General features: G+C 35.9%; 1 protein-coding gene across 5 annotated transcripts in view; it reads right to left on the minus strand.

Moving 5' to 3' along the window:
- Window positions 1-1736: 1736 nt before the first annotated feature.
- Window positions 1737-26633, minus strand: part of LOC126831109 (glutamate receptor ionotropic, kainate 3) — a 50763-nt gene continuing 25866 nt past the window's right edge. For 3 of the 5 annotated variants that reach the window (XM_050561736.2, XM_050561738.2, XM_050561735.2), the window contains exons 2-14: window positions 18781-18917; window positions 13744-13866; window positions 11935-12174; window positions 11261-11442; window positions 9719-9775; window positions 9529-9579; window positions 8437-8676; window positions 7753-7857; window positions 7200-7328; window positions 6733-6936; window positions 5322-6148; window positions 3729-3906; window positions 1737-3077 (exon numbers count right to left, since the gene is read on the minus strand). In XM_050561736.2, coding sequence (XP_050417693.1) covers window positions 3033-3077; window positions 3729-3906; window positions 5322-6148; window positions 6733-6936; window positions 7200-7328; window positions 7753-7857; window positions 8437-8676; window positions 9529-9579; window positions 9719-9775; window positions 11261-11442; window positions 11935-12174; window positions 13744-13866; window positions 18781-18865 — 2466 coding nt within the window. In that variant the 5' untranslated portion in view covers window positions 18866-18917 and the 3' untranslated portion in view covers window positions 1737-3032. Of the gene's footprint in view, window positions 3078-3728; window positions 3907-5321; window positions 6149-6732; window positions 6937-7199; window positions 7329-7752; window positions 7858-8436; window positions 8677-9528; window positions 9580-9718; window positions 9776-11260; window positions 11443-11934; window positions 12175-13743; window positions 13867-18780; window positions 18918-19405; window positions 19471-26633 lie in introns of those variants that run through there. The other 2 variants (XM_050561739.2, XM_050561740.2) reach the window with 2 other exon arrangements.

The following is a 26633-nucleotide window of genomic DNA, read 5'->3' on the forward strand; positions in this document are numbered from 1 at the left end:
TTTATCGAGTGGTTATTTCCAATAAAAGTATGACACAATTTGGTATATATGGAATGTATAGACACCCAATCTTATTAGAAAAATACTAGATTACCCAAAAAACACCAATGGAGCAAGCACTGGGCAAACATGTTAAGGTATTACTTACTGGCAACCCGACTGTTACCTGTGTTAACTTGACTGAGGAAGCAGTTGTTATTTCTTGATCAAAGGGTTAGGTGATTCTGGGACCATTGAGGGCTGTCAACGTACAAAGGACGCTGCAATTAAACGGCGGAAAAAGAAGTTGAAAGAAAATAATTAAAAATTTACTTACGCCTCAATATGTATGTTAAATGGACATTCTGAAAAATAGACCCTCCCCCCCAACGAAGTGACGTTACAGACATGGCGTCAAACAACAGTTTATTTATAGCTTGAGGTATCTCGCCGCGAAAACATAGTTTTGAGAGGTATTTGAAGCAAATTTTTGATGGATTAATCAGTGTGAATATATTTTTCGTCCAAATATATCATCAAATTACTCAGTTTATCCGCTAGTAAATATCTTTAAATTCACCCAACTCTTAAAGTTAGTGATACCCCTATATATTATCCATTATGCAACTTTAAGCCACATTTCATGTGGTTGTTAGTCATCACCTCTTTCAGTTCATCCACTCGTCTGTCGGACCACCATTCTTTCAATTTCTTTAAGATCATGAGAAGGACAAGTATCTAAATTAACAATCATGCAATGATTTATCCCATGAGTTATTGAACCATGTTACCGAAACCTTGTAAAATATTTATCAGTTAGGTCGTTATAAGGAGCAACCCTATCGAATGTCAGATTCTTACATCATTTTTCAGAGTTATTGCCCCTGTCAGATAAAGCTTGGCAACACCCTATAGATTAAAGTTTTTGAAATTTCTGGCATTATTCGGCTGGGCGTAAGGAGGTATTAGAAGCAACCTCCGTATGAATAAACAGAACCAAATAGCTGCTTTTCTCTTGATGCCGGTCCACAAGGGAGCCAGTCAAATCTTGGCTTCTACCGACAGAAATTTCAGCATTTTCCAAGGTCTATTCGCGCCTATCCGGTGTAATGTCTGTGGGTCTGGCAAAAACACTGCAGATGAGACGAAAAACCCAGGCCCACCCATGCACACGTTTGCGTGAATGTAAAAGTATTGTATTGACAAGACGTTTAACACCACCCCTGTTCATTCCTACCAGCGAGTGTCGGGATCGCGTCGCTAAACCTAATTGATTGAACATGTGCATCCGATATCCGACTGCGTCTGTTGGCCGAATGGTTTCACAAGTCGAGTGACATAGTTTCGATGCCAAGGAGTAGTGTCGCCTGTCCAACCCCACGGGTTTTCTCCGGGTCTTCCAGCCCCCCCGCCTGCACGTTACAGACCGCTACTGGCAAGCGAATTATTGAGATAATTATCATTATGTTAGTCTCGAAATGATCTAGTTGTTATCGAGTGGACGTTTAACTCTCTCTCTCTCTCCCTCTCCCTCTCTCTCTCTCTCATTGGGATTTCACGGTGTCGGCCAGTCGTAATTGGAATGAAATGGGGGTTAACGTCCCAGGATTAACCATTTAGTCACTGATCAAGTTGTTATATCTAAACACGCTCTATAACTTTCAAGATCACATAGTGTAGGTGTGGTACTTTCACTTTGAAATATAACAAGTCGCAAGAAGTTTAAGGTTTTTAATTTTTTAAAAAAATGTATACAACAAAAATATATATACACAAAGATAAAGAAGGCATAAGATGAATGAATAATAGATGACTAGTATTACTTCACTTTAAAAAACCCCATTAAAACAATAACAATTTTAATATTATTATATATACAGTAAGATAAAGAAGGTAAAAGATAGTACATGAATAATTATACATGAATAATTACACAAAAATATCATTTTAAAAATTGTTATGGGTTCGTAAATAAAGCTGCCGAGAAAAATCTATAATGCCTCCCTTTTTATCAACTTTGTTGGGTCACTAATGATAAAAGGTAGATGAACAATGCAAATACACTTCACTGCATTCGAAACACGTTTGTATATTAAGAATCAGCACAACTCTTTGTGAGATGGGATTAGTTCACGAAAATATGCCACCTTAATGAAAGAAAAAAAATGGTTTTACTTAGGTTGAAATATCATCACTCGGGGAAAGATATTTAATTATGGGGCGATTCTGCAGTGATTTGTCCCCGCCCAGTGGAATAATTATTTCAATAAGTGCATAAACTTTAAATGTTTAAGTAAGGCGTTGCATAACGTCTATAACTTAAACACTTATAATATCGAATTTGCGAAGGAAATACCTTTATTGTCAAAGATTCAATATAGAGTCATGAAACATTATATTAATTAAAACTCACCAACACATTTTTGATTAAGCACTTTACAAGTTTAGGAAGTAAATACTGAAGTAAATAAAATCTGGCTTTTTTGTTTCACTATGTTCAACTATTCAACTACAATTATTTACATAAACCATACATACAAACAAACATACAGTCATAGGACGCCTAATATCTGTTAAATATGTGCAAATATATGACATGAAAATGTTTATTTTGGCCCGGGAGATATAATCCCATCTATTGTAAAACATGTCAGATCCTTAGATATGTTATTATCGGAACGGTTTCGTAGTAATAACACCAATCCGTTTGCGTCTTCAAAATAATAGATGCCATTAAATTGGAACGGATTGGAATTGTGTTCCGTGGCTCAGATTCCAGAGCTGAAACCCAACTGTGAGATGGTCCCAAACATCAAACACTCAATGACGTGACAGTGATCACAATAAAAGTTGACACAATTTCTGATTTAACACACAGCATTATGTTTTTTTATGCTTTTGTGCAAAAAACAGGCATAACACCCACGGACATTTACAAATCATCATACAGTACACGATAATAAATGACACCATTTTATCATTCCATAGTTTTATCGTTGCGAAGAATTATTGCCAGGTGAAGTCACTCTTGAGCCAACTTATGGCTACCAACTCTATAAAAAGTTTTCCTTTTCTTTTGGCTTGGCTTGCGGCTTTCCCTACAATAGACAAAAAAAGTCTCATTGATAATGTGGCATGCATGGTTAATGTGACTCCTATTGAAGATTATAATACGAACTCCAACCCTAAACCTTAATAAGGTAGTCAAGTCAACCATGATCGCGGATAATATGTGATTTCAGATCGAAGATTCTAGGAAAGGTCATAAATAAGTAAACAATATTTTCGGAGTCCCTGTCGAAATTCATATTTAAACACCAATTTTTTTACCGAGTAATTGACCTTACCATTGAAATTTTGTAAATTCTAAAAACACCAGTTATTATTCCTGTGAATTACTGCAGCACTCTTCATGTTGGCTACATTTGGGTATACAACAAATTTGTTGATGGTTGTACTTTTAGTTGGTTGTCAGGTACTGTGATACTATAATCTTAACCCGATTATTGCACCCAAATTGTATATTAAATGCACGTTTCTAAGCAATATTAAAATATCATTTTAATAGGGTCTATATTGTTCATAACAGATCTCAACTAAATATTTTTTTCTCTCAGATACCGTCATGATTGTCAATGCGTGCGTGGTGACAAATCACCAAAAAAGTCCAATTGGCAATTAATTTTGTTTTGCACACTTCCGTGTGCATTCTTAATATATATATGTGTTAGCTACTGAATTCTACTTACTAATTTAGCTGCATTTATTATCATATGTGCTAAATATTCTCCTAAACAAACTAAAGCCGCTATACATATTCCTCCCACTAATATAAAAAATACACCGGCTACATTATCTATCTGTAACTCAGATGTTTCATCAGATGAAGACTTGGATAAATCTGGACAATTCCTTGAACCCCACCATCTAAAACAGACAAGAATACACATATACAGAGGGAATTGAACAATGAAAGCTTTGATTTCCGCATTTCGTTTATATTTCAGCTATGATTTCAATTATGTGCTAGCTTCCTAAACATTTGAAAGTCGATGAATTGAATGTACCGATGCATTGAAATGGCGTACACAATGTTGAAATCTTATAATTACGTTCACCCGTAACTCTAACAGCACCATTAGAAAGGATGATAGAATAACATGTACCAGTACTAATGGTTCAGGGCGTACTTAAAGAGGCATTATGGAAGATTAGATATGAATAGATAATATAACGGGAATATGTTGAAAATTTCAGTCAAATTACTTCACTCTGAACCGCAAAAACCTCATTTTAACAACATTATAGCATCGATTGTCATTGTTACCGTTCTTAAGATAATAAACAAAGTCTTGATTATCCATTTTTATGGTTAATCATCAACGGCCGTTAAACAACAGATCTGATTCAAATCTGTTGAAAATTGGAGGCATCCGATGGCATCGAGAGTTGATTATGGTGTTGTCATGTTAATAAATGTCTAATTAATAGTTTATATAACATTTAAGGCCCAGCGAAAGACCTGCAATAGACAGATTTAGCTCTTAAATAATGTATGTTTAAGACAGAAACGGTCAACTGATAAGGAAATAGTGTAGAACTAGAAATGGGGATTTTGTAGCACCATAGGTCCTTTGTCTGACGTGGAGAGCGGACACAGTACTAAAACCGGTCGCCACATCTTACGTACGACCCATGAATCTTTTCTTACTACATATTTCTGTAGCCTTGTGATCGTCTAGAATTTGTCTCTAGCTGTCTTTACTTCTGCTTCACGTTGTGTATTTACTTCTTCCAGTTTCTTAAGACGTTTGTCTTACCAGGAATAATAATGCATAGTTCGCTTCTACATTTTATATAGCATATAACTGAATACAGGTATACAAGCATAGCACAAATTACAATACTATATAGCTAAAACCACTTCTCCACCCTATCCAGCCTCTCGGCTTTCTAGGAACTCAGATGTACCCTCGATCTCTGGAATCTAATGCAAGTCTGCCTTAAAACTTTACTATGATTTATTTTATAAGACTCCTGCAGATCACGCACAGAAAGCCTGTTCATGGCCCTGAACCTGTGCAATTAACGATATGATTGGTTACTTTAAACCAAATGATGCAATTAGAATAATTCCACTCACGTGTAATTCTGGTGGTAAATGAGTGACATATGTTTTCGATAAATAGCTCTTTTTTATGTGTCAACTGTCAATTACAGACTAAGTTGATTTAAGTATTTTAAGTACATATCACATATTATGCGAATATGTTATTTCTCGAGCAAAAATTCTACTAAAAGTATTACAATTCTAGTTAAACAAACATAATTGATTTACTTACTTGTTTTCTAGCTCATGTAGCTTTCCAGTATCACTTAATCTCAATATAGCCATAGACAATTCTTCCCGATAGGTTGCACCAGGAGGGACACCAATACCAAAACCTTTAGGGTCAAAGGGTGGACCAATTTCCATGACATTACAGTCTTTAATAGTTTTGTACCTATTTACAGTTGTGTCCCAGAAGAACGCATAATCTTCATTTTTAACTTTTTCATAGCCAACAGTCGTATTTTGAACCAGAGAATCTGGTTCAATTTCTGACATTTGAGCCCACATTTTAGAAAAATGTTCAATATTTGTGTTCTTAAAAAACGTCATAACCCCGCTATCAGCCACAGTTCCGTATTTTATTTTCGTCTGCTGAGCCAAGTCTGTGACAGATTTAATAGGAGTGTTGATTTTCTTCACAGTCAGAAAAGCAGCTAAGTTCGCAGTGTAGGAGGAAATTAGAATCAACGCAAAGAACCACCAAGCACTGGTCAAGATCCGACCCGGCACCGTAGAAGGAGATGCATCAGTGTTTCCTTGTAACAGAGACCCGAATATAAACCAGAAACTTTCTCGCATAGAAATTTTAGCAGGATTTTTGGCTTTGAGTCCTATTCGTTCCAAACCGTACAGAACGATGCTGACTACTAAGAAGGCACCAAGCGTACAGATCCAGACTATGGGCGACAGAGGATTCAGGAATTCAAAATACGACGTTTCCCTTCTTGGTATTCGCAACAAAACGGTGATGTATCTAGTCATGAAAGGTTTGGTGAAGTCAACAGCCTCTTCTCTTTGTGAATTTATACTTAGTGGTGCTACGGACATAGATGCATTCTGAAACAAAATGTAACATATTTATTGAAACTTTATTAAAATGACTATAGAGTCACAATAAACTATAACCCAAAGACAAATTCCTCTACTGAGATGTTCACCCTTACCTGAGAATTATCTCATTTGATAAATGCTATTTCAAAAAGCTTTGGTAGTTTTATAACAGTTACATTAAATTTAACATCCTGGAGAGATTTTGTTATTGTAGGAAAATCTTCTTGCACTTACAATTAAGACGACTTAATATCTGTCCTGTTTTATTAGTAAACTTTATTTCTATGAAAATCCATACAGAAAATGATCTGGTGACATATTGGTCTACAGCATACTTTCATCTAGACCTGCTCAGGCTAGGTCAGTGATATTCTGTTTCCAATCGCGGATCCACAATTCTCCATACAAGTGGGAAAATTTATTCAGAAAGGTCACATTTGCATCCGCTGTACCATCAAAATCGGGCCTTCATCTTGTTATTGAATATTTTTTTATGTTTCAAATACAAATCGACATTTAAATAAATAAATTTCCTGTGGGGTAGGGGAGACTCTTGTTTTTACACATCATGATTATAGGTTTTAACGTACCCCAGCAAGAAGTTCTCCAATCATACCATTCCAGCTACCATCGGCCAATCGACTTCCAAACTTTCTATCATGAACGAGATAAAGTTCATACTTAAATTGAAGCTTTTTAGCAATTGCCTCAATCAGATCAACAGCAAAACCTTCAAACTTATCAATACCCCTTTTAGATTCATGATCTCTTTTCAGCATCGTAAATGGTCGCTCCTGAAAAGAACAAAGGCTCTATATGATTTACCAGAATCAGTACATAGACTGATTAGAACAAGATGATTTGAACTGAACAATATTTGAATAAATGGGAACATTATCATTTCAAATAACATCGTTAAAATAAACATGCACGTTTGGCTGATTTATTGGTTTATTCGATGAGACCAATACATTTCCTAAATATATACCAGATTCTTGAAGATTGAAGATTTCAATACTCAAAACATGTCTATTGGCGGGTAATGCTTGACGCTTACCAATATTGTGACAACTCGAACTGTTCTATCACGTAAAGGGAACGGTATAGTTCTATTAGGGTCGATGCTATCTGGAAATAGTTGTAACGTTGTCTCAAACTCTTCAGGATTAGATTTCCATATTCCTTTCTGAAATAAAAACAGTAATGCATTATAAGAGAAATATCGAAACGACTCCATAATCCTGTCAGACGTGGAAAGCGGGCCTTCGACACCCCGATCGCCACATTCGGTGTATGACCCATGTACTCTTTTCTTACCACCCTTGATCGTCTAGTATTTGTGATTCTCTTCACTGGCTAGGACTCACGTTGTGTATTTTCTTATCTCGGCTGTTAAGACGGATGTCTTATCAATAGTTAAGACATTTGTCTTACCAGAAATAACAATGCATCAGTTCAGTTCTACATGTTATATCAAGCTTAATACACATGGTTACACTGCATAATACATTACATTAGCATACTTTAACATACATTATGCAAGAGCTAAATCTGTCCATTGCAGGTCTTTCTAAATTATTTCAACCGATAAAGAAAGAAACATAAAATACCAAGAAATATGATGGTCCAGTTATGGCAGTTAAATTAATTTGAATGTTACTTCTTTTCCCTTCTGCATTCAATCTTAGATCACCAGTCGATCCAGTCAACTTGTTCTGAAAATACAAAAGAAATTGAAATGAAATTGGGTTTAATGTCCTACTGTTCTGCTCAGACTAGGCCAATGAAGACGGGCTTACGCCATACAGTGTGCTATGAGGTAATTTTGCCTGAACAGCGGCGCTACGGCCAGGGGATCTTTTACGTGCACTTCAATGTGTTTTTCCTAACCATCCGAATGACTAGACAGCTGTCCGTCCTGCACCACTGACAAGGGGAAACCACACCGAAAATTCTCGATGAACTTTCTCGGCCAGCGTCTTACCCACTTAGCCACCGTGGCTCCATAAGACAATACACTTTTCTGGAGGTTTGCGGTTTTCAGATTTCAGAGTGACATATTGTTTGAGTAGTGGCAAATCTTAAATCGAACGAAAGACAGCCGAGAGCTTGCAGTGTCACTAACGGGTTCAGTGCAGAGACCCAGAGGTGTTTAGGGATGATTTTAAAAATGTTACTGATGCTTAAATTTGGGCTTTATTTGGACAATATAAAGATGTCACAGACATAATACGGTATTAGGGTGGAGAATTCACATCCCTATTCTCTATCATTTATCTCTATTAAAGCAATACCTTTTTAATTTTTCCAATAAATGATTTTCTCTGCTTTCTTTTTTCTAATTTATTTTTTGGATTCAGTGTTTTTCTGGTTTCGTCTAGAAGTATGAAGGCGTCTGCCATAAGGGCAAATGTCATTCTATCGTGATCTGGTGCATAGCTATTATTAAAGGAATCAAACTCCAAAACGTTAAATACAGTAAAATTGACGGCTATCTCTTGATATTTGGTTAATAGATTACTGAATTGGTCCCCCTGTCAATATAGAAAATAAATACATAAATATATAAAAGAGAATTGTCCTATGGTATTGAAACAAACTGTATTTATATGGATTAATTAATTGTAATTAAGATATATTTGAAATATGGATTTACTATACATTTTCTATACTTTTATAGATGTTTGAATTAATATATTAAACATATTTTAAAATAATTATAATCTATTGCTGATTTTAATCAATAATTAATAAGCAGGGCTTTGCAAAAAACAACACAATTGCAGCCAACGAATACACTCTAACGTAAAATCTTTTAAAAACAGAATATATTTGATTAAATATCAAAAGTTGGCTATTGTTGTCTTTGGCTATATAATAAATGAATTAATAATGGTCATAATTAGTTCGACATGGCAACAAAAAGGCAACAAGGAAGAAACAATTTGCACAGATTAATATCAAATTATGGCCGATCCTCTAAAAGCTGAAAAAAAATAAAACAAAATGAAATAAAATAAAATAAAATAAAATAAAATAATAAAATAAAATAAAATAAAATAAAATAAAATAAAATAAAATAAAATAAAATAAAATAAAAATATAAAATAAAATAAAATAAAATAAAATAAAAAATAGATTAATAAATAAATAAGTTTGTGGTAGATATACCCCCCTCCCCGGCTTAAAAAACAAAACAAACAAGAACCACTTCTACTTCTTCATTCCGATATACATCAACTCACAAGCTAGCTGTCTGCCATTACAATACATAATAATTATACATAAGCCATACAATTTTGTACATAAATAGAATAATATAATACCATGAAAATGGATTCATATCATTCTAATAACTTAGCATTATGATTACATTTTTCTCTTACCGGTTCATAGATTATCCATTCATAAAATATTCTATCATTCGGGCCTGTTCCCTATAAAAATAATTAACATACAACAGAACCAAACCAAACCAAAACAACAACAAAAGATATAAATCTAATTAATACAAGATCAACAAACAAACAAACAAACAAATGGAAACCTAGATAGTATAATAAAACGTTATCTCACCGGATCGTTGAACATCCATTGATACGGTGATGTAGACAGCATCGCCAGGTCTCTCGCCTGAAAATAGCAAAAGATGAAGTCCAACCCAAGAACGCCTTTGGAAATGTTTTATTGATGATTTTAACAGAGTTGCGGTTTGGTCTTTCTAAATAAATGAACTTTGCAATAAAGATCCTAATGATTGTGACGTTAATATTGGATCATCTATTTCTGTGTCAGTGCACTCACTGTATGATATAATGCTTTCAAGAGAACAAAAAGAAACTTGAATTGAACAATAACCGATACACCGGGGATCCAAATTCTGCACAATAAAATAAAGATGATAGCAATTCCTGATAGTTAATTCTTCCTTGAATATTGGACGTCACGCTTCTATCAGGTAGTGGTCTAACACCATAATGCTTCCATTTATCATTAATAACACACACGAACTTCAATTCTAGAGACTTATTGTGTTTAGTAGCCAGTAAAACTAATATAATATATGCCATTGTGGTCAAATTACCCTAAATATCAGTAGGGTATTATAAATCACGATGGACAATTTAATTGGTTAACAACCGCTATTATACGTTCCCGACACAGGACCGAAAAATATACCATTATGTCTGCAATTCAAATGTCTACCAATCACTTAATATAAACTCTATTCCAATCTCCATCACATGTTTTGTGTTTGGCAGATTGAATTTTGTGTCCTAATTTAGGAAACGTATTAAATTAAAAATCAATTTGTGAAGCTATAGCTATATGATTTGAAAGCATCTTCTTAATTTTTCTGTGGTAACAAAATCATTAGCAATAGAGCTGTCATAAAAAATATCAATAACTCACAAACGAGTTACTTTCTACAGCCAAAAGAACACATTTTTGAAAGGGTCAATGGGAAATCAGATTATAGGACAAATTTCTTTCAAAATGCAATTTTCTGACCAGAATACAAGATCCAACCATTCCAATATTTTTCGTCTTTTGGCCAATAACTGGCAAGTGAGCATGTTTCAATGGTCTTATTTCATGTCAATATTGCTATGTTTATGTTTCGCAACTTTATATTATTTACACTTACATACTTTTAGACGTTAAACGTCATCAGTTTTTGTGACGTATGACATGAAGCGCACGCCATAAAAGTGTGTCCGACGGATAGCAGGCCCATAACTGTAAGTTCACAAAACTTAGCTAAACCTTATTTAATTTCTATAATCTAGTCCATATTTTTTTTCGAAATCGTGGTTTTCACGAACTAGATCAACAGAGAAGACCTTCTCCTAAGAGACAAAACATGTGCTGAGACAAAACATATGCGTGCTTTACTAATCTCATCTAACAATCTATCTGTGATGAAGACCTATCGAGATCGTGGACCATGTTTATGTCGCCACCTACTAAGTGTAACTGTAGGTGTGAATTTAGCGGAAAGTCATAATTTACCGTTCCACTTACACTTATTTAAATGTAATATTTACCCCACCCCATCCCACCCCAATCAAAACTATCTTTCATCTTGTACGGGTAGGGCCAAGGGCATTCAATTACCTCAGTAAGTAAATGATTTATATTTTCTTTATTTTCACAGAAGACGATGCTGGTTTCTACCAAAAACTTTCTCATTTTAACCAGAGCTTCCCGTACTTCAGATCGTGTAGCTGGTACTTGAAGCTTCCAGGCTCGAACAACAAACATGTGATTAGTTGTAAGTTTTTCTAACAGCTCTACACCTGTATCAATAAAAAGTTTAACACGTCTGTTCTATGTATTTATATATGTGGGACCTTGTGTAAGTGGTTTTTAGAAGTTGCTTACTTAATATAATAACTAACACTAGACATGGGTGTATATGTACTCCTTAAAGATGGCTTAAAGCTAACAAAAATGCGAGATACAATCTTGCAGAAATATTCCACCCAATCAAACTAAAAAACAAGGTACGGAAATGTCAACTTGTGGTAATATATTTATGGTTAATTCTGTGAAGTAGTATTCCTTGCCGCCATATTTGTTAAAATATGGCTACCATTCATATTCGTAAATTCAAATAAGAAATCTTTGTAAAAAGTATTTAAATATTAGTATTTTATGAATTGTAGGTTTTCTTAAACCTGTATATGAATTGTAGGTTTTCTTAAACCTGTTTAAATAAAACAAGGTTTATGGAGTTGATTTGCAGACGACAAGATAACCGATATTAGACTAAGAATTAATAAGGCTACCTGCATCACTATCATAGAATACACTAATCTTGGTCCATTTGTTTTTGATAACCAACGCCAACAGAGCTCTACAATAATCAGCTACACTTGGAATCATTTGTACCATAAATTCTGTACTTTTGCGGGAAACTGGAGTTGTTGCCATGTAGACGACACCGACTGATTCTGTTGCTATAGCTACAGTTTCGTCGTATGGGCCAATCACAGCGTGGATATTTTGACTTTTGAGTTTGGAATGAACTGAAATATAAAGTGGATAGATAACGATCTTTTGATGGAAGCCTGTCACGGAATAGGGTTATAAAAATACGGAATAGCCAAAACAACAGGTATCACGGGAAAGGTGACTAAGCTTGTCCGTGACTGATTGCCTTTTCACAGTATTGTTTACCACATCCAACATACTGTAATGTTCTTATCTTCAGCAAAGTCTCACCTTTGCTATTGGTGGTACATTTAGTATTTGCTACCACTGTTAGAATATAGGATCAACACTGATTTCACATCCAGCCGGATATTAGTATGTTCACAGATGTATCTGATTAACCACTGTTTCCCATGGCAGTTTTTGAAATTGCCTATTGGGTTAGTAAGCCAAACATTTCAATAATTTGGCCCATATCCAGGGACGGATCCAGGAATGTTTGCAGGAGGGGTTAGCCAGGTTCATGAAACAATGTATCATTTGGGAGGTCCGTGTGGGTTCTCTCTGGCTGCGGCCTTGAAAATATTTGAGAAATACATGGTTTCTATTTTGGCGTATATCTGGGGTAACCAGAGGCACTTTGACAAAACACAGAAACTGGAATTTTACATAATAACATACTAAATACATGTACCTACTACGCTACGTTTTAGTTTTATTGATATGCAATAAAATCAGTTCTGTACAATCTTGACAGACAACTTTAAGGAAGCAAAATAGAAAAACATCCACTGTAAAGGAGAGAGAGAGAGAAATGGGGTTTAACGTCCACTCGACACAAACTAGGTCATTTCGGGACTAACATATGGTTTAATTTTATTTCAATAATTCGCTTGTGCATAGGGGTCTTTAGCAGTGGGAGGAAACCGGAGGACCCGGAAAAAACCCACGAGGTTGGAAGGCGACCCTACTCCTTGTCACGTACAACCGGGGATTTGAAACCACGCCAGTCAACTCAATGACAGACTTTATGATACAGCGCGCGCACGCTAACCATTCAGCCATCCAACCCCCCTCCACTGTAAAGGAAATTTGGCAGTTGACAATGCATGATGCCATCATCGTCTTCAAATTAAGTAGCTTAAGGCATACATAGACACAGCTGTTTAAAAAGAGAAATCCAACACCCGTTTGATGTCAATTTTTTATTATAAACTGATACGATCACATTGGGATTCAATCACATTGATTCAAAGCATTAGTTGTGATATCACATATCATTATCTCGCGCTTTGAATGCCCATCCATCTCATCATCTGATGATAAAGGATAAAGCACACGACCCTGACAATTTTCTATTAAAAAGTGCGTTTTTACATTTTTTTATGTAGCTGAGCGGGGAGGGTGGTGTGTGCCCCCAACCCCCTGGATCCGTCCCTGATAACAGCATACTCAAATCATCTAGAATTAATTGACCTAGTTTCCAGGGAATATTCATACCCCGGAACGCACCCGCTAGCCATAATTATGGTCTGGTGAAAAAGAAACCTGTGTCCACCACCCAACGCCCTCCCAGCATGGTAGGATACGTTATATTGTATTTGCACATACATGCACATCAAACTGGTCGTCCGTTGATTCGGTATCGTTTATAGACTACTTACCTGTCTCTATTCTATCATAGAATGTTTCGCCTGTCAACTTAAAATCATATATTAAGTCGAGATTGAGATCTGGTAGAATTTTACGAACGGCTTGTACTATATGAATAGACTGGGGCAGGACACCTGAAAAAATAAATGGCATGAACTGCTATGAGTAGTTGAACATTAGGCTTTATTACAAAAGAAATATTACAAACTAGACTTTACATACATACAGAAGACTTTTGAAATATCGTGGTATAAATTATATAATTTACTGAAAGAGGTTCATAGTGTAATATTACCATAATTCTGTACCTGTTTCGTTTTATGTTGTTTACCCTAACACTACAATACGATCTAACAACATGTAAGAAGTTTGTTTTAACCTGATCTCATGGCCCGACATTTCATCTAGCCAATAAATTTGGCTTAGGCAAGCATTAAAGTAACCAACAAAGTGGCTAAATCCAGCCAAAAAGGCAACAAAATGGTTACTGAAGTAAAATTGGAATGACACAAAGATCACGTTCGTAATAGATTGTTCGTGCTATATATCTAGTCCAACATAAACGAGAGATGTTTTCAAGAATTAAAAAACGCGAAATACTAGGCGTTATGTACATTTTCTATCTGAGATACAGTCAGTATTAAGGTCACACTTTCAATGTTGGTTCTACATGGTAAAACGAGTTCTAAAAGAGGTACATCATTAGGAAAAAGGTCAAACCTCACCATGTAAAATTACACACATGACCTCAATTACACTAACAATAATTAATATATAAGTTGCAAATGTATTTTTAACTGTTAGTCGACCGAGAATATATAGTAAACGATAAAACAACATAAGCAACAATAACAAAAAGCTTTGATACACCTGCTGTCCAAAAGAAACTAGTCTAGGCTTTCTGGTGTAAAATAAATGTATTATAGCAAGGTAAAATCGACCTTTTAGGCGGCAGATCAACAGTACTAGGCCAGTACGACACTCCAATACTAAAGGAATACATATTATATACTATTAAAAAAAAGTAGGGGATATTTGATTTTTAAGTGTTATTAAAGTCACCTAATGAAACTGACGAAGAAAGAAATGACAAAATGAAATGAAGTTCACATTCATCGATTTATTCCAAATGATCGTTAGACTAAGTAAGGCAAAGACTGACCATTATAAGGGTAAAATGATACCCGGGGTCAAACAGCAAAGTTACCACAGCATCACAACCAAGTCAGTAACGGGTAAATCCTCCTCTGTTTGCCAAACAAGCATTGATCCGACGTGGCATACTCCTAATGAGACGTCTAAGGTCATTTTGGTCCAGATTGTCCCATTCCTGTTGCAACGCAGCAGCAAGTTCTTGGACATTGGCAGGACGTTGTTGACGTTGACGTAACCTCTGTCCAAGCATGTCCCAGACATGCTCGATGGGGGAGAGGTCGGAACTCAGTGCTGGCCAAGGTAATGTGGTGATGTTCTGTTGTTGGAGGTAACCTGTAACGATCCTGGCCCTGTGACATCTTGCGTTGTCATCCTGGAAGATGAAACGGCGGCCATGACGTCGTGCGAACGGCACAACATGGACTGCCAAGATGTTGTCCCGGTAGTACTGGCCTGTAACACGCCCTGCAACAACATGTAAAGCCGTTCTTCCAGCAACAGTGATGCCTCCCCACACCATAACAGAACCACCCCCAAATCGATCATGTCTGATGACGTTAACGTCTTGGAAGCGCTCGTTTCGACGACGCCACACCCTCCTACGTCTGTCCAAAAAATCAACAGTGAACCTTGACTCATCTGAAAACATCACATTGCTCCAGCGTCGATTATCCCAGTGTTGACGATCCCTACACCAACGACGTCTTGCCTGAATGTGATGATCTCTCAAACAAGGGATCACGCGAGGACGTCGGGCGCGAAGGTGACCCCTATGCAGTCGATTCCGAATCGTCTGGCCACTCACTCTCACACCAGTGTCTGTTTGAAGACGAGCGCTGATCTGATTTGCTGTGATGACACGATTTCTCAAGGCCAAGGTACGGATAAATCGATCCTGGGCTTGAGTTGTCGCCCTTGGTCGACCTGAGCGTGGTCTGTCCTGTACAGATTGTGTATCACGGTATCTGGACCATAGCCTGCTTATGACAGACTGAGAAACATTCATCGTCCGCGCCACAACCGCCTGTGTTGTGCCGATCTGTAGCATGCCAAGGGCACGTAACCTTTCATTTTGGGTAAGCCGACGCATATCAAAATTTGTTTTCTGGTCACTAAAACAATTAAACTGATGTTTCCACCCTGGAATTCAATGCCACAATGACTGTAACATTCAAAGTCAGAGTCGTGCAAATCTTGGGTTGGACCCCCATGATGATCCCAAGCATCACCTGCATTCCATGCGGTAGCTATTGGTGCGTTTGGGCGTCACATGTAACTGGAAATGTTTCTTCTGTTAGGTTCTATAGTGACTTTTTTCGTAGTCATTTGCATATTTTAGTATTATGCCCCCAAAATCAAATATCCCCTACTTTTTTTGAATAGTATATATTACCAAGATGTCCATGAATAAACAAAAATTAATAAGTCGAACGGGGACCGAATACGATTTGCCATTTGCTATTTTCGTTAATATATCAAATCTTCCAAGGCTTAATGCATGCTAATATGTACTCAGATTGATTAGTTAACATTTTATGTGGAAAACAAAATCAAAATCCCACTCTAGATAATGTCCCGACTTTGATTCAATCGGATTTTAAACAGGCCTATCAATAAATTTTCGCGGACCAAAAAATGGCGACGGGTTTATTACATAGCGAACAGCATGGATCGATGATATTTCAATGCCACCTATCTTTGTTAATATTGAACGGAATTGAACGATTCTTGGACTAATATTTCAATTAGAGATCCATCTTTCACCAGAATTTAGTTTGCCCGGATATCACCTTTAAACATAATATATAAGTATATGGCTGCAATTATTATATTGGTCATTAAAGAAAAATAGTTAAAGTTACTATTTAAATAATTTTGTGATTTAAGAACAGGCTATTTAAAAAGCCCTTAATGTCGCCAGCAGCAAAAACATGCACGTGTGCTGAACACCTATATACAATGGGTTTATAGGTGGCCCGTACAGAAGTACAATATAAGTACAATTCGAAATGTGAGAAAAGAGGCTGATCACAGCTCTTTCGCATGACGCAATAACAACAACTTGTAACTCGGTCTATATTTGAATAAAGGAACAACCTGTTTCAAACTAGAGGTTGGTTGTGTTTATTTATTTTTTAAAAAATTTCTAATTAATGTTGTACACCATTACCACCCATTTTGTTTGTATATGGTGTTAGATCGTATGAACGGTTAGATCTATTTCACATGGACACCGGTAAATATCTCCAAGGTGTAAGCAGGGTTAGGGCACGTGATTGTTGACGAGGATTGTGGGTTAGGGTTAGGGTAAGTCTTAGGGATGGGTCTTGGGTTAGGGTTAGGATTAGGGTTAGTGCAAGCCCTGTTTACATCTCGTGACCTATGACGAAATTGACAGGTGGCTATGTGAAATAGATCTAACTCAATATGAACCCAGACCACGTGCACCTATTGACTAATCAAATTGTCTGTCGTTGTGTGGTTTAATATGGGATTATTAAAACCCAAGACCATATTATGAGACTTACTCTAATTGGTTTAGGGTTCTAACCATATGGAATATTATTGACTAATATAAATAGAACTCTCACAGGCAGAACACGAATACGCTTGGTAGTGATCACGTGGCGATAACAATTACCCTCAGCAAGTCGCTATATCGAGATATGATTGAACGAAATAAGACATGGAAAATGTCTAAAGCGAACCAGGGCAGCTCCAATCTACTCTGTCGATAGTGGAAGAAAGAGGAACTGATTATAGAGGATACTGAAAAGTATACCACGAACGTAACCAGTGCCATAATTAGTGCAGCAATGGTCCATATTCCTATTACCAGAGGACGAACTGAAAAATCTCGAAAACCCTGGTGGAACGATACTTGTCAGGTCACACTGTACGAGACGTAATAATTCCTACGGACATACCTACCTGTAGGGATTTCGGGTGTACTCGAGGGGGGGGGGGGGTTATTTTTGGTAAGGCCAATGACGCGACAAAGCCTGGCCCAGCGATTGTTTGCTTGCATCCCCTGGACCTTGGTTGCCCTGGGCCCAGCTGCAAGTTAGATCGACAAACCTAGCCTCAGCAAGATCATAGCATTGACGGCAACGAGAGCCAGACTGCGCACGCTCGCCGTCTTATTTTCATTACCTGAACAGCTCTTTAGATGATTTTGTTTTACCTTGGACACTCTCCTGCAGAACGCATGGTGTCTTTATTAAGAAAACGAGATCGAATAGGCCTAGTAATTAACCCGAAATCTAATAAAACACTAATTTTACTTTTCTTTTAATTGAATACCACGAATTTGTACTGAATTGACTATGGATTAAAACATTTTGTTAGGAGCCACTCTGTCTGCGATATCACCTCGGTGGAAGCGGACGTAAAATACAACTAACTAACAGCAACAAGCCACTCTACTTTGTACGACATTTTTCGTTCATCGATTATTATTTGTGAATGAAGCTGCAAAAGTCTGATTGGATGGTTGGAATTCAGGTTGGAATAGAGTGGGATTTCGGTTGCAAACCGATTGGAAACTTTGAAGTTGTTTAATTCACGGGCTACAATAGAAGAAAAACGCATTTGCGCGGTTAAATTTTCAAAATTTTCTCGGGGAGCGCGAGGCCCCATACGTTCCGCTCCTACGCCTCTCGCAGATGTCGGGCAACGCCGTCTGTAACCCGAATTTTTTTCGGGCATTTCAGGTTTTGCCCCTCCCTCCCCCTAACATTCATGCAGTCCGTACGCCCATGAATCAACCTTCTTGATTGGTACACAATGAGCCAGCTAGTCGGGGGTTAAGAAAAATAGCCCATCGATGATCTTGAAACCGTTAGAGCACCACAAGATCATACATGTAATTCAAATACGAAATATCAACTTACCTACAGTTATATTGAGACCGAATGTGTCGTGTGACATTATGACTATCAGTAGTACCATATAACATATCTTCACAGTCCCCTTCATCTTCACACCCTGTCTCTTCTAACTAGTTGTATTCCGTAATTCTAGCATTGGTCTAAAACAAAACAGATATTGAAAGAATAAGCCAAGTATAATAACAACCGTGGCTACATCCTGGTTTATTAATAGCCACATACCAAATTTTATCAAATTTGAGGGGAGTAATATTTAACTGTATACTTCCACAGAATCCGGTCATGAACATACAACAATAGTTACAGTAGTTTGGTGACACTAACAGATAACGCTCCCAGAGTACTGCTGAAGCAAGACTACATGTCCTCTACCGGTTCCCACAAATTTCACAGTATTTCATCTATAACAGGCTGATAATGCGAATACATTTCTGTGCATATATATCCAAATACGGATAGATGGAATAAATTATGTCAAACTGGATTTGCATTGAATTTGTAACTCTTTTACGTACTAAATTCTACTCAATTGCTCTAAAGGTTACACATGTATATATAAACCAGTAATTGTCTTTCCATACACATTTTTGTGCGTAGATTTGATTGGTACTAAAGAATATTGGCAAACCTCAAACCATTTTTATGTAACATGTTCATCTTTTATGAAATATGTATAGGTCTTCCGGCTTCATACTGTGTTTGAAAAGTATGTTAATCGGAATCACAGATCTGCTGTTAATTCGAAAGAGGTTTGGTCAATCTTAAATCAATCTTAACTACTTGTAAAAAACGAAGAAAGAAAATCATAAAGCAAATATTATGTAATATCGCCAAATATTTATTTATTGGTGATTTTTATCAGTAATATGCAGACTTCAAATATTATCTAGATCGACATCTGTTGCCATTTTCTCTCTCTCAAGATTTAAAACGCAATTTCCTGACAAATTTCCGTGCTGATTCTGCAGTTTTTTTGGTTTGTTTGGTTTACAGTGTAAGTTTTCAGAATTTGATTTAATCAATGCACAAACAGGTGAAGCTGTTGTAAATGACTTGAAGATTGAAATTATTAGTTATATCAATATTTGTGCAATATGCGCCATTCTTCGAATATGTCAGTTTTTGATAAAGTACATGTACATATATGTTACTAAGGAGGGAATAGAAATTCTGGCACTGTCTGACATTTGCGCACGCGTAAGTAGAATTGGCTTTTAATACCAAAATGACTGAAATTAAGATTACGTTTTTTTCTATTTCGAAATATGACAAAATATTAAAGTGGCAGGTTAGGAGGGGATAAAGCCCAAGTATTGCCACCTGTACTACCAAAAGTATTTCCGATGGGAAGGCAAAAATCAAACGTTCAGCAGAAAGAAAATGGCTGAAAGGACCGAAACATTAAGGTCTGCTTTACTGTTTAATCCTACGGCAAAGGGGAAGTTATGCCCCTTATGAAACGATATAGGACCCAGAAGAACTCAATTTTACCGACGACTAAAGTAAAAAATAATGAAGAATTTTCTAATAGAAATACAGTATATATATTACTGTCTATTTTTGTAACTAATCAAGACAAAGACAAATACAACATACCTGAAAAATGATATTAAAAAAATCCACAGGAGGTTGTTTCAATAAATTTGATCTGGTAGAATTTAATAACTAGATTGATAAAGAACAAAACGATTGTATATTATATATCATTGCGTTAATCTATAAATAGTGCATGATGGGAATTTAACCTTTGTCATGAAATGTGCTTTCTTTCATGTAGCGTATTGACAAGAACCGCGGATCAGAATTATTCACAAACAAATTCAAATATCGCTATTATATTCTACAGAAGCTCACAATGAATTGATGTCTGATCAAATAGAATATTGTTGATTGGTTCAACTTGACTAAGATATTTCAAATGAAGTGGAGTTGGTCAAGTTAGTTTCGTACTTAGAGGAATCAGATAACGTAGTTAGAACACGATTCCCATCGTCTTAATTCCTTGAAGACCATTTTAATCACTATTACAGTTCCAAGTGTCATTAGCGTGTTTAATTCTTGCAAACAGTGAATTCCCCTGGTGGTACTAAACAATAATTGAACTGTTTAGTAAGTAGTTAATGTATGTCTGGTCATGTCATTAACTAGGTGTTGAATAATAGTAATAAGAACACTTGACTTCAGTATTTTGGATCGCCACCAATGACGGATTATTATGAATGTGAGACATCGAATATCATCGAATCTACTTATCTAATATAATGAAATTTTACTATATAAATTACTTTAGCCAGTCCTTCAACAACGCACTGCTAGACTTATCTCCACCTTCGCGGACTCCTAACTGGGTTTTCATGGTGTTTAATTTATGGAAGGCGTACTTTTAAAAAATTGTTTTTGTGTAAATTTCGTGACTGGAGTATCATGAATTAACGATATTAACGAAAGATAAATTCTAACGATATTGGTGTCAATGGAGGGAGCCATCCACCACCTCAATCAATCTTCTGATTGGGCCATAAAATGCCACCATTTATCGGTAATTACATCATTACACTGAACAAAACTAAAAAGCTTACACTTGAACTTTTAATGGAAATACTTTTTAACACATTAAAACCTAAATTCTGTATAGAAATTAATCTTACAGATATACAAAGTAAATTCATTTCAGCAATCAAATAAACACAATCTGAAAGGATATGTGACAATTGTAATGATGGGGATATTCCCAAATGGGGCCCATCTTGGTAATTGGTTATTCAGATGGAAATTACAATAGAACTTACGAAACCGCATATGAATAATAAATTACGATATTACTGTTAATAAAAACGATATTATTCATTCTACTGTTTAATGTCGTAATAGCCATTAGTTAGTAATCAATTAATAGTAATTAAATAATCCGTAGTTGGTCCTTAAAGTACATTCAATGCAGTTTACATGACCAAAGAAACTTACATCGAAGTTCACAAAGCTGATCAAATTTAGTGGTTCTTTTGTATGTAGAAATTTCGGTAATCGAGATTTAACGCCCATCCAACATATTCGCCGGGACTAATTCTTTAAGTGGCCTGATGAACGAGTTTTATTTAGATGGTACATCCGTTTTCTAAAAACTTTTAAATATGCAGAAAACTACTATGACGGTTTCTAAGGTTCGTCTAATCAACAAGGGCACCTTTGTTTAGGAAACCTTACACGAATTATGGTGTAATCTCAAATTATTTATCTATCTATCTAGAAATTATATGAAGAAACAACCTGCCATGTGGTCCACGTGTTATCTAATGTGTTCGGAAAACAACACAAACGTTCCCTGGGGACTCCCGCGGGTCTTAGAACGAAAGCTAAACGTCTTGAATTTTTCAGACAAATAGTGTAAAAGACGAAGAGTCTACAAGATATCATTAAGATCACACCGATAAAAGTGTTATAAAGAAGACATTCATCTATATCGACAGTATCGTTGCTATAACTGGTGGATGTCAATGTCGGGATTTCTAAAGCGTGGAGATATAACTACGATCACCAAAATGCCAAGACAAGCAAAAACGTAATCGATGGACATGTACTGCGAAGGTCCTATATTCCGATGGGAATGGAAAAGGCCAGCAAATGGAGTATTAACGCGGAACCACTCTCTTGGGATGTGGTACGGGAAGCTACCCTATTTTGTGACTCAGCCTTTGGCGGTGTGAAGAAACCACAGATTATGCAGGCGATTCTACTTCGTTTCACCTACCAGAGTTTCCGTAAATGATATAGTACACACTTAAATGCCCATTGTTAAGACTAATGACCTAATATAATGAAATATTCATTTCTCTTGATAGTTGATGTAGACAGTATGTAATAAAAAAAATTAAATATTCCTTTATCTTAATGCTTTTGTCGTTTACCCTTTCTGATGATGCAGAACTTGGTTTCTTATATTATCGTAACCATTAAACGGAAGTGTGGTACCAATGAGAAGCGTCTTTACTAAAGTTTACACAGTTCCTCTTAATTATTTCAAAACATTTTCAGTTATTTGAGTCGATTTTAAGTGATATTTATAAACTGAATTCTATTCTTTGCCAAACAGAAAGGAAGTATTTACCTGATGATCGTGAAGAATACTATTTAGAACATCCTGATAGTTCCTGTCGCGAGTTGATCTCTATTTTATCTGTTAAACTTTACGTTCAGCATCATATATACTAGGGAACCCTTTGCCCTTTGATTTAGTCAGCCTTTTCTGGAGTAATTACGAACAATTATTCCCCAATTTCGTTAACTCTGACCTAACCAAGTGATAAAATTGCATTTAATCACGTATCTAAAGATTAATGGCTTGGATTTGATATGGAGATTAATGGGATGGATTCCGTGTACCATGTATTTATTACGGGTAGGAATAGGAAAAGAATACACCGTTTAATCTTATAGATCACGCTAACGCCAAATCTTCTGACCAACTTTATAATGTGTCCAAAATGACCCCCCTCTCTATCATATGGATAGTTTTGGATTTAACCCGTTATTTTGGTCAAATATATCTCAAGCACGGATCGATCTTCTTTCTCAATTTCGTACTTCGTAATCCCACCGAATGCACACATATGTAAGCATATCCTGCAACAAATACGATTTCATGGGGCTTTTGATTAATACATGCAGTTCCAGTTAGTACAAAATACATCAAAAGGCATTCGATTGACCTCTACGAGAGCTTATAACCCATGTCACCCCTGGCGTCCATGTAATTTTGTCAACCATGTGTTCCAATACACAGTTTAAGACTACCCACATGGATGTGAAGTTTCAAAGAACATCAGCTACTACCATTAATCGTCAAAAAGGCAATAAGGTACATATACGTTTTTGGCTTAAATATTTTAAAACATATTTTTGCAACTTGCTTTGTTCAGTCACTCTAATTTGAATTAAGACAGACGGAAATAATAATTGATCTTTAAGGTTAAATCAACACTAAGTCACTAAGTCAATTGCAAAATTATTGTAAATTTTATTATTAGTACTACTACCATTATTATTATTATTATTATTATTATTATCGCATCTGTACTTCTGTATGTATACCTGTGAAATAAGTATACTATATTATTAAATGAAATGTAACTCACTATGACTGGGTTAATGGAATATAACTCATGTTATATTTTTTCTATTTTATCCAAGACTGGGATAATGAAATTTTACTCACTTAGACTGGGTTAATGGAATATAACTCATGCAATATTCTTTCTATTTTATCCAAGACTGGGATAATGAAATTTTACTCACTTAGACTGGTTTAATGGAATATAACTCACATATTGTTATATTTATTTTATTTTATCCAAGACTGGGATAATGAAATGTTACTCACTAAGACTGGGTTAATGGAATGTAACGCGCATGTTATTTTTTTATTTCAAATTTCACTTCCACACCTACTACTAGTCACGTACAGCCATCTGTTTAGCTTCTTATCTTTCAGTTTCAAAATAATTAATATATTCTTCAAAACCTGACAGAGAATCACAAATAAAACCCTTTTATATCAATTATCGCCTAAAATTGTGATGCAAAAGGGGAGTGGGGAATTAGTGGACTGGCTCTACATCTTGGTACCCCGAGTGGTTTTTATAAAAGTATAAATGAAAAGATTTTGCTTACTGTATCATTAGTTGAAAAAAAACCCTGTTTACAATTTGTTTAAGATGGACGACACTTCTAACACTAGCCGGAGATAATTACTATAATGCTATAGACATAATAAATATATCAGTTATTATTTTCAAAAAAGCAACTGTCATCACAAAGCTGGCTGTAACATATTCTAAGAATCACTCTGTAATCAAAGCTGAAATATAAAATTGGAAGTCGACGCAACTTGAGTTAACTAACTATCCATCATAGTTACATCCAGAGATATCAAGATAAATCCAGGTCTGCATAATACCAGTTTAGACATCTTAGAACCCCGGTGGTAATATTTTCAAAATCTGCATTTGATGCACATTCATCGGCAATGTAATTTAAAAGGGTGCCTAAAATAGCGACACGATCTTTCTTGTATAATTTAAAGCGATATAGATGCTTTCGCCTATACGATAATGTCTTTAACCACAAGGCATATTTCGTGCTCCAAGTTGAAAGATAAACAAGCAAAAAAGCAGTCACGTCTTGGTTTAAACAGTATTTATTTCGAAAATATTGTACAATTTATAGGCATGAAGAACAGGATTCAAAAACAAGCTGAGTGGGTTTTCATTAATTTACTTCCTTCTGGGTTGGATGTATAATATATGTACAATTTCAAATAATATATGATAAAGACAAAGACTAATTAAAGTATTTTTGTTATGGTACAAATGAGCAGGTAAATAAATAAATAAATTCCCGACAACATGGTTGTAGTTTACGAGGAATATTTTAATGTTTTCTAAGTTTAATATAGCTGTAAACAGTTTTAAAAATATCCATGTTGACGTCTAGAGATAGTTCGGCATTACTGTAGAGTAGGCAAGTAATATTTCAAAATACATTGGTAATAAATGAATGTGTTGTTTCGCACGGGGGGGGGGGGGGTAATTTTGATAGTGGCGTAAACGTGTTCAGTGGTTTCAGGGCCGAGATCATAGTCACAACGAGGATGGTCATAAATATGTATATTTAACTTATGGTCTCTTAAATCACTTTTATTGTTACGCTGCTTTCAATGGATAATTTGAAATTATCGTTCACCATAGAAAAACAGAGAGAGAGAGAGAGAGAGAGAAATGGGTTTTAACGTCCACTCGACAAACTTGGTCATTTCGGGACTAACATATGGTTTAATTTTAATTACATAATTCGCTTGCGCGTAGGGGTCTTTAGCAGTGGAAGGAAAACGAAGGACCCGAAAAAAACCCACGAGGTTGGACAGGCGACCCTACTCCTTGTCACGTACAACCGGGGATTCGAAACCACGCCAGTCGACTCAATGACAGACTTTATGATACAGCGCGCGCACACTAACCATTCAGCCATACCCGCCCCCCCCCCCCCCCCCCCCCATAGAAAAACAATTAGCGGATTAAGATAAAACAGATAAATAGTAGCTATATTTTTCACCAGTGTAATATAGGAGGTTCCACGAGGTGGGCCAGTCTAGGTGAAGTTTTTCTAATTTATGAGAGAGAGAGAGAGAGCGAGAGAGAGAGAGAGAGAGAGATAGGGGGGAATCATTATTTAAAATAAGTGATTGCTTCCATTTGGATAGATAACTTTTAAGGCGATCTAAATCACCATTTCTAATTCCAAGTGAGTTTAGTTTGTGTTTTAAGCCACGTTGCCATACCCTATCAAAAAATATAGCTTTTATCTCACGCCCTTTGTCTAAACAGGAAGAAACATGGTTATACATATTAGTGAATTGATAAACAGCACACTCATTAATTTGTTGAAACCCAGACTGGTACATATTATAATGTTATTAGTATGGATGGGGTTATAAATATGCTTATGTATTACTTTTTTAAAAACTGTACCCAAGGAACTTAGATCTTCATGTTGAACAATGAACTAAATTGTTTTGTTTTTTAAAATGTATCTTTAATTGAATAGTAGGGCCATTGTCCCTAGCTAGTTATACCTTGAGGAAAAATCGTAATATTCCATTTTAAAACGAATATAAAGCAATTACCAGCAATTCAACAAAATCCACCTAGTTTCAGTCTTAATGATCATAAATAGCGATCACACCGGAATCTTTTTCCTATTGCAATAGTGCCCGCCGTTTCAGCCACTGTTGGAACAGTATGACATTATTGGTAATTAATTATAGCACTAAAAGACAGTGTAGATTGTTCGTGGAAAAGAGT

This window comes from Patella vulgata, chromosome 8, assembly GCF_932274485.2.
Source record: "Patella vulgata chromosome 8, xgPatVulg1.2, whole genome shotgun sequence".
NCBI classification, from domain to species: Eukaryota; Metazoa; Mollusca; class Gastropoda; family Patellidae; genus Patella; species Patella vulgata.